Raw genomic sequence first — 9,737 nt, 5'->3', positions numbered from 1 at the left:
GGTTACAAAGTCAGTATATTGCAATTTACGTTTTCCCGCATTGGGTCTCGGCCTATGTCTCAATTGGTCCATGGGGATTGCAAGGTCGAGATTTACTAGTCCGGTGGATGGTTGGGTGGATTCTACGTTATCAAAAAAGAAAAGTTAAATAAGATCAACTCCAAACTTGATGTGTTTGAAAAACAAATCGACATTGAATCTAGGTTCTACTCGAGTAATGAAGGATTAAAAATTTATACAAAATACGCGGAAAAGAAAAGTTAAATAAAATTAATTCCAAACTTGATGTGCCTGAAAAACAAATCGATATTGAATCTAGGTTCTCCTACAATATGCGGAACCCGTGCAATGCAGGAGATTATTAAAAAAAAAAAAATAATTTTGTTCTTTATTATAGTTTTTCATCAAATTAAAGTTCATACTGTTGAGCGTCGACTGTATCATTATCCCTCGTCTTAGGCTGAGACCTCCAAATATTCCAATGACCAAACAGCCTCTCAGTCTCCTCAAGCGTCTTTCCTAACGTTTCAGGCAAACACGTAAAACAAAAAATCCAGGCAATCGCTGCAATCCCTGCGAACAGTAAAAAAGCCCCGCCGATCGTAATTGCCTTGTACAACGATATAAACGTCATTGAAACCGTCCCGCTCAGTGCCCTGTTAATTGCAACGCCCAGACTCACACCCAAAGCGCGTAGCCTCAAAGGGAAGATCTCAGACGTGTAGACCCACACCATGGGCCCCATTCCGATCGAGAAGAACGCGACGTACGATAACACGGTGAAGATGGATAATCCAATGGCCCACGTTACCTTATCGGATGAATGATCAATCACGGTGAGACCCGACCCGAGTAGTATTAGCGACACCACCATTCCTCCTACGCTTGTGAGCAGTAACGGGCGCCGGCCGACTCTGTCCAGTAAGAATGTTCCGACCAAGATGAAAATCGTCTTGACAAATCCGACGGCTACCGTGCAAAGTAGCTGACCGTTTGATGATCTGATCCCGGCTTTCTCGAAGATTCTAGGACTGTACAAAACGACAGCGTCTATACCAGAGATTTGCTGGAAGAAATTCAATAGAAGGCCGGCAATGAAGATGTGGCGAACCGCCGGTGTTGGGCGGAAGACTAATTCTTTCCATAAACCTTTAGTGTTTTCTTGCTTTTGGACCTGAACGACGTCGTCTTTGCAATCTTGAGGGATTCCGGCTACTTCTTTGATACTATCTAATCTCAATTGTGCTTCTTCTTTGGAGTCGGAGGTTTTTTCGAGAACTTTCCTGGCATCGCCTATTCGGCCTTTCATGACCAGCCACCGCGGTGATTCCGGCATCGCCAACACTCCGACGACCAGAAGTACAGACGGAATTGCAGATATTCCGAGCATGAACCGCCAACCTAAGTGAACAGGGAGCTTAGAGAAGCCATAATTGGAGAGGTACCCCAATAATATCCCCATATTAATGAATACCTGTAGATACACAAAATTAATTTGCAAACGAGAATCAGATTATCAATTAATTATTTAATTAGCTACTGAAATTTGGAAATTGTTGTCATTCTCCTTTGGTACACTCACAAGCTACAACTATAAGGATCAAATTATTATTAGGTTAATATAACATGTCATCACCGAAGGATTGGCTGTATTATATTTTCGTCAACGAACGTTTGAACATAGGGAATTAGGGTATATATAAAGATGAACCTAAGAAATTAAGGTGTAAACGGAGAGTAGATTCGAACTCATGACTCGAGTTATGAAATAGGTGACAACCAATCAAGATAATTCTTTGAATTAATGTAAATGATAAATATCCCGACAATTGAGATCTTAGTTGAGTAGGAGGCACATGAATCAAGTGAATTCAAGAGCTAGACATGTCCCATATGATGCGTACAAAGTCATGAGAGTACGATACAGCTGGAATACGTTGGTATCCCTATATAACTGTTGTATGAAAACTAGAATATCCACAAATGACAAATTAAGGCTGATAGAGAATTTTACAGGAAAACAACTTAAATGGAATCAGAATCTCAAAAAAATAACTTTATCAACAAATCTTGAACGCACAAAATCTAAGTGTATATGCACATATATATATATATGTATGTATTTATACGAACCTCTGGTAATGAAGTGAGCAAGCCACGAGCAGATGCAGGGGCAACCTCCGCAGTGTAAACGGGTGCAACCATCATGCCATAACCAACACCAATGCCCGCAACAAAGCGACCGACCATTAGGAAGGCGAAATTGGTAGCAAAACCCATCAAAATAGCTCCGACGAAGAAGATTACTCCGGACACCACGATGGTGTAGCGACGCCCTATCCAATCGGAGGTTCTGCCCGCCATGGCGGAGCCTATTAGGGCGTAAAGGCTTAGTATTCCAGCCAGAACTTGGATCTGCTTATCACTCACTTTCAGATCATCCTGTATGTATATACTGGCACCACTCATCACCCCAATATCTGCATTCTCACATATCAAACATGATTATTTATATATATATATATATAGAAATTAATCTATTTTGGAATGGAAGAAATAAAGACTATGAGAGATTCAAAGTTAATTACCATAACCAAGTAATATGGAGGTCATGCAAGCTAAGATGGCACAAGCATAGACATACATGTTCTTCTTGGGACGATCGGATTCCGACATCGATCCGGTGACCATGATTAATGGAGTTTCAGATTGGTTATTGGACTATGATAAAGATCAGCGAGGGAGAAGATGATCAAGAAAGAGAGCCTGGGAGACCTATATATCAGAGTTCAAATATTGCGAGAGTCTCCATGAACTCTCACTTGTTGTATTTCTTTATAGTGCCGAATTTAATTTCCTCTTTTCATTATCTGAACCCAAACTTTTTGGGATAAAGACTAGAATGACAATACGATTACAACAATCAAGAAAAAAACATAATTAATATAATGTTTTTTCCTCTTTTATTTTTGGAGAAATGGATTCAAATCCTATCATAATATTAATAGACCATTGAGTATATTTCTTTTTTTGGTTATATACAGATGGCAAAGAACATGATCAATATAATTTTTTTTCCCTTTTTTATTTTTGGAGAAATGGATTGAAATCTACCCTAATATTAATAAACCATTGGGTATATTTCTCAATTCCAGATCATATGATATCTGGATATATACCTACTATCTTACCCATATAAAATCATTATCAACAAAATATATTTTTGAAATTTTAATCTTTAATTATACTTTAGTTATTAACCTTATTACTTTATCCCTATTTGAATATCATTTTAAGTAATATGAAAATTTTGAAATTTCAAAATATAATAATTGTAGTTGTAATAGTTGTTTTTCGAAATTCAACCTTTACATATTTCTTAAACCTTTTTAAAATTTTAAATATCAATTATTAAAGCGTGTAATATTTATATTGAAGAATTCAAACCATATCCAAACTACTCATAGCTTCTTCTTAATTAAAATAAAAAATTTTGATATCTAATCAACTCATAAATGTTTGAGATATATTCAAAAAGATTCTGATAACCAACACTAATTCAAATACAAATAAAATTAGATAACTAACACTTCAAAATTATATAATTTTTTTTTAAAATAGGAGATAATACCGTATTTAGAGATATATTCAAAAAGATTCTAATAACCAACACTAACTTCAAATACATATAAAATTAGATAACTGACACTTCAAAATTATATAATTTTTTTTTTCAAATAGGAGATAATACCGCATATATAGAGAACAAGGATAACCCAAATAAACCAACCTCCAATTGCTGGCCTACATTATCCATATCAACTGAGGAAAAAAAAGAAGACATTTTTATTTTATTAATAAATAAATCACATGAATTCAGATAATACCCATATTCCATTGGTGCTGTTCAAACCATATTTTCTCTTAGTTGTTGAGATGATTGCATGCGTGCTCAAAAAAGAAAATATTTTCTTGTGTTGCTCCTGCAATACAAATTACAAAGGTAAGGTTGGTTGTTTGCGAGATGCAAATCATATTACATGTGTTATGGAATAACCTTGAAAATGATTTTCCGAAAGCTACATAATTCAATTTGTTTTCTGATTGGTTATGGGATCAATTCCTACTTAAGGTTAATTTCTCTCCTTTTCTTCTTCTATTGGCTGCTATTTTATTTCTTATTGTTATGTTTACTAAAATAAAAGTACTATTAAACCAATATGAAAGTATTCTATTGGTTGTCAACTGGATAGAAATACATTATTGGTGGTGAAAACTTATAAATGTTGTATCAATATTAGAATATCCACAAATTAAGGCTAGAGAATTTTACTGGGAAAAACTTATATCGAATCAGAATCCGAAAAAAAAAATATCATAGAGAAAAAATCAGGCGAGTTTTAAAATTATGCAAGTTTTAAAAGTGAAAAAAAGTAAGCGTGGTGTGATGTATCACATCTCCCAACTATAAGATTAAAATTGTAAACTATCATATTCTCAACATATTGCGAAACCCTCGGATCCAATTAATATAATAAAGCATCTCCTTTGTTATATTCTTTTTTTTTAACTTCACCATGTTAATTACAAGACTTCTGTAAATTAATTCACAAACAGAAAGTTACAGAAGTTCCTATAATTAAAGAGGTGAGTATGGATAATTAGATTATTAAATAATCATTATCCTTATAAACTTAAATAATTTGAATCAATTATATATGTATCTTGTAATTTGTTTTCCTTAATTTGGTCTTAATTATTTTTTACAGCATATGAGTTTTTTTTTTCATAGAAGGCTAGTAAAGGAAATTAGAATATATTTTTTGAAGGATAAGATGATTTAACAAGGAAAGGTATTGGTCTCTTTGTAGAAAGAGAGAAATTGATATATCAGAAAGGTGTTATGAAGTGATCTTTTTATCGGATTAGAGTCGAATTATTGCTTTTACTTGGTAGGAGAGGGTTCTTTGATGTTTAGAAAGAAGCTTCAGGAGGATTTTAATGGACAAATACATGTAAATAGTTGTTCAAAATTTTAAAATACGTGAGGAGGTAGAAGGAGACGGCTCGCATCCTCTACAACTCTTCTTTTTAATGAATATTATATACATATATATATATATATATATATATTTCAAATATGTACTATTTACTTTCACATCATCTCTATATATTCTTGTGTTGGCTGCCATATATGATATGCACCTCCTCATTAAATTGGTCTCTGCCATGGCTTCTAATCAACTTTCATTCTTCAACCAAGTTAATGCATCTCCTTGCTTGGTATTGATATAGGACTAGTGGTAAATTAATCACAAACAAATTCGTTAGTAGGATTGAAAAATCATGTTATCCGAATTGTACAAAACTTGATCGAGAGACTTGTTTCAATGTGATTGTCAATTGCCATTTAGGATTTTTGAACATTTTTATAATTTTACGTTTTGTGTTTTTCATTTCATTTAGAGTTATATTTGCCTCGAAGGCTCATTATCCTTTTTTATATATATAATTTTGCGTTTCGCGTTTTTCATTTCATTTAGGATTGTGGTCGCCTCTAAGCCTCATTATCTTTTATTTTTTAAGAAATTAATTAAAATTTGAGAGCGTTTTCTCCACATCAAGTGAATTCCAATTTCTTTTTTCTAGGTTTAATGTTGGTTAGCCTTAATCAGTTTTTTTTTCCGACTGCGGCAGATAAATCCCATCTTTCTCATCGGAAATGTTAGTTACATATAGTCTGTGACAAACAATAATGTTGAAGTAGTTGAATTTTGAAGAACTAATGATTTCATCTCATTTTGATATAAGTATATATAGCTGTATATATATATATATATGCATATTATGTTTGCTCTTGAAGATGTATACAAACAAATGGATTTGCGATGATAGAGATATATATAGTATAAGATTATCATTCATTCATTATCATATCTAATAACAGAAGAGAGTAGCAGAGCATGACATTCTTAATTATTCCAGTCTAGTTTTATTTATGCTTATTGTTAACAAACTAATCACGCAGGCTGCGGAAATAGCAGGCAGGGTCACTCTCAAAGACAGCTCTATCTATGCGAGTGCCATTCCCAGCACCAGGAGCTTTCATCGACTCCCTCGCACCACCACTCCCCGAACGAGCACCCGCAGCAGGAGGTGCTGTGCCTGCGTTGGAAGACTTGCCACCTCCATTACCAGTACCACCATTTCCTCCTGTTGATTTCCCAGAGCTGCTTCCAGGCTTACCCATTTTCCTTTTCCTCTAAAATTTGTTGAGTGCTGTGAGTCTACTCTTTCTAGTGTGCTTTAATTTATATAAGAAAAGTTTGGGTAACTGAGGAGTCTTGTGGTGGCTAATTAATTTTGTTTCCTGGAAAGTGTGCAGTGAGAAACTGAGAATGGCGTTCAATATTCCTAGACAGAGCTTCCAATGTTTTACTACTAATTAGCATTGATTTGAGTCCTTCTGCATGCAACCACAGCGTTCTGTGTTCATGAATGAGGATAAAGACTAATTGGGTAATTTTCAAAGAGTTTGCCACAGTACTGCTAAAGTGCTGGACCATCCTACAACTTGAATGCAATTATATATGTGGAAAAAATTATATATGTGGGAAGTGTTATAAATCTACACTCTCATACACACCAACAACATTATCCATTTTGGGTTATCAAGTTCTCGTGGATACATTAGGTTCGCACAGATTTGTTTCTCCTTAGGTCCAAGCAAGTGAACTAGTCCCAACTCAGTCAAGTTTAGGAAAAGACCTTATTTGACTTTATTTGTGATTAGGGCATATGTTTGTTCTTATAAATAAGATATTAAATCCCACATCTTACCGATGACATGAAAGCAGGAGCCTATATATATTCACGGGATGGGTATGGATTCATGGCCCGTGACAGACGTGGGCCATATATTTTGAGTTGTTAAAAAAAATGCCCCCCCCTAAATTAAAACAGATATAACAACGGCTACTTTGATTTTGGAATGGTTAGTTGACATAAACTGTCCACTTTACTTAAGGGTTATGTAGGAATAGTTTAGTGTTATCATGCCATAGACATGAAAGCAGGAGAAGGATATAAGTTGTACAAGCAGTATTCAACAAAGAAAGAAAGAAAGAATTAATGCAAACTTTAAAAGAACAATTTTTAATGCATGGCTATGTGTAAGACAACACAAATAGCATGTTTGAGATGAAGTCTGTTATGACAACCTTAACACTGAACTATCGTCCTAAAACTCAAATACACAATGTCATGCCAACCACCCGATGCGGACGAGTTTGCTGGAGATGAATTACTCTCGTTGAGGGATCTAAGCTCAACTCTCCACATCAACATCTTGCGACTTATCATGTACTTGGGGAGAGGGCGGTCCAAGTATCCAGCCTCTCAAATTGCATTTCCAAATCAATTGGGTGTTTTACTACGTAATAATTAATATACATAAGCTAGACTTGCTGGTGCACTTGAATCATATAACAAAAGAGTAGATACATGAGGAAGAGAAGACGACAGGAGAGTTTTTGCAATATCTTTATATATTGTTTTTACTCCCAAGACAAAACAAGAAGGATTAATTCTTACCAATTTCACTGTTGTTTGATCAAATTAATTAATCATGAATTCATAATTAGTCATCTATTGATACACCCTACGTACTTTTCTGACCTTATATTATTGTTTATTTTTTGTCTTCTTTTTTGCATTCTTAATCTAGAGCTTAACTAAATTTTGTCCCTCTGTCATGAAAAGTAATCTTTCCCATATGAAGGTCTAGTTTGGTAAAGTATTTTCAATGTAGCAGATATGTCAGAAGAAATGGTGGTAACAGAAATGTTGGATAATTTTAGTAGTAGATATGCTGCTTGAATGCTTTGATAGTGTTTGGTTGAATTTTTACTGGTAACATTTATTCTGTGTAGCATATTGTAATAAATTACGTGCAGGGTATTATTTTTAATAGAGAAATATTAGTTGTATCCAAATATAAAAATTAATTTATAAAATTAATATAATAAATTAACATAAAATTAATATAATAATAAATTAATATGATACAACTATTAATATCCCTACATATCAAATTGGAATTTCTCAATTTATCTAATAACGACATATGAGGGTATAAATAGAATAAGCATAAATTGATGGGGACAAAATAGAGAAAAGCTGGTGAAATTTTGGTAAAATTTTACAAATTTGTAGCATTTGAGAAGTCACATAAATGCTACTCAAAAATTTATAGGAATATGTGCCCAGAAATTATTGTTTGGATGACAACCAACATTTATACTAACAAGTAGTATAAACGTTGATAAAAAATGTGTTCCAAACAGATTATTGCTCTGGTACACAATTTATTATTATTTTTTAATCCACAACAATAACATACAAACTTATCATTTTAAACATCCAATATGAACCGGAAATCATGCCGTTAAACCCTCGCGCACGTAAGTTTTACACCTATTGGCAGAGTAAGTAGAATGAAAACCCAGCTCGTGATTGCTAGCTCCCAATGAGAATCAAACTCAAAACTTCTTGAGTCCATCCAGTTTGGCCCCATAGGCACAATTTATTAATCACAAAAATTGTTTTAATCTTGATCTATTTCATAATTACCAATCTTTGGATTCTATGCGTGCGTTAGATTGAAAGTCTACCGATTGCTTGTATACTTTGAATTTCTTAGAGAATAAATATTATCTTGACTCATATGAGTCGAAACTTAGACTATTTAGCCCTTAGTAGAAAGTTTTCAAAGGAATGGTGTCATCGTTGAAGTTCTTGTTTCTTATACAAGAAAGGTCATCACACAATCCAACTAAATTTGACTTAAATAGTTCAAGTTTGGACTCAGAGAGATTGTTTTTGTGATATCAACCTTTGAACATTCAAACTCTCATAATGTGAACCCATCACGTCATAATACGACACCGTAACGTAAGTTCTGGGATGACGAGAATCAAATGCATAATTGCATATAATGCACAAAAATAATGGTTTTTTAAATTATCTGACCAGCTCTTCTGAGTTCTGTTAGCATATACATACATAAATATATATACATATATATATATATATATATTATCTAATATCCTAATTTTTTTAAAAATGGTCCTCTGTATTTTAATATTTTTTTTTTTTGCAGATTCATTGGATCCATAGTGTAAGTTAAGACATTGCTTTCACGTATTGGACTCGCCCTCTACCCGCCCAAATTATATATTTCTCTTGATCGGCTAAATCCATATATATGCAAGCTAGCTGTGCTAGCTTATTGTTGTGATCTTAAGTGTGCTTAATTTTTCTCCCATATATATTAGGATTGATTAATAGGGTTTCTGTTGCGATTTGGTGGCCGCCGCCCCCCAGTCCTAAATTTTTTTAATGATTAATCGATAGTCATTTGATAAGGTAAGAAAAAATTTGTAAAAAATAACTATGTACTTACAGGAATTCATGAGAGTGTCGATTTTCAGAGAAAATTGTTGCTGCAAGTTATAACTTTTTGTATTCGCTTGTGTATAGACTAACAATACTAGCATCAATTTTACTTGTGGTAGCTGCAATCACAGAGAGTACATTTTCATGTTTGAAGCTTGTCGAGCAGCAATTGCGAAATTGAATGGCATAACATAAAAAAAATCATCCAATGTTAAGAAGCGAAACATATAGAACTCGAAAAAAATTCCAAGGGCGCTGCCCCTAGACTCCCACACAAAGAT

The 9,737-nt window shown here is 33.8% G+C and overlaps 1 protein-coding gene across 1 annotated transcript; it reads right to left on the bottom strand.

Moving 5' to 3' along the window:
* Positions 1–256: 256 nt before the first annotated feature.
* LOC120003020 (putative polyol transporter 1) lies at positions 257–2,628 on the bottom strand. Its single transcript, XM_038851910.1, has 3 exons — positions 2,589–2,628; positions 2,134–2,480; positions 257–1,474 (listed from the first exon to the last, which is right to left on the bottom strand). The coding sequence occupies exons 1-3, from the start codon at positions 2,611–2,613 to the stop codon at positions 410–412; spliced, it is 1,437 nt and encodes a 478-aa protein (XP_038707838.1). The 5' UTR covers positions 2,614–2,628; the 3' UTR covers positions 257–409.
* Positions 2,629–9,737: the final 7,109 nt, after the last annotated feature.

The sequence above is a fragment of the Tripterygium wilfordii genome, chromosome 7, assembly GCF_013401445.1.
Source record: "Tripterygium wilfordii isolate XIE 37 chromosome 7, ASM1340144v1, whole genome shotgun sequence".
Lineage (NCBI taxonomy): Eukaryota > Viridiplantae > Streptophyta > Magnoliopsida > Celastrales > Celastraceae > Tripterygium > Tripterygium wilfordii.
This window is presented reverse-complemented; position numbering and strand designations above follow the sequence as displayed.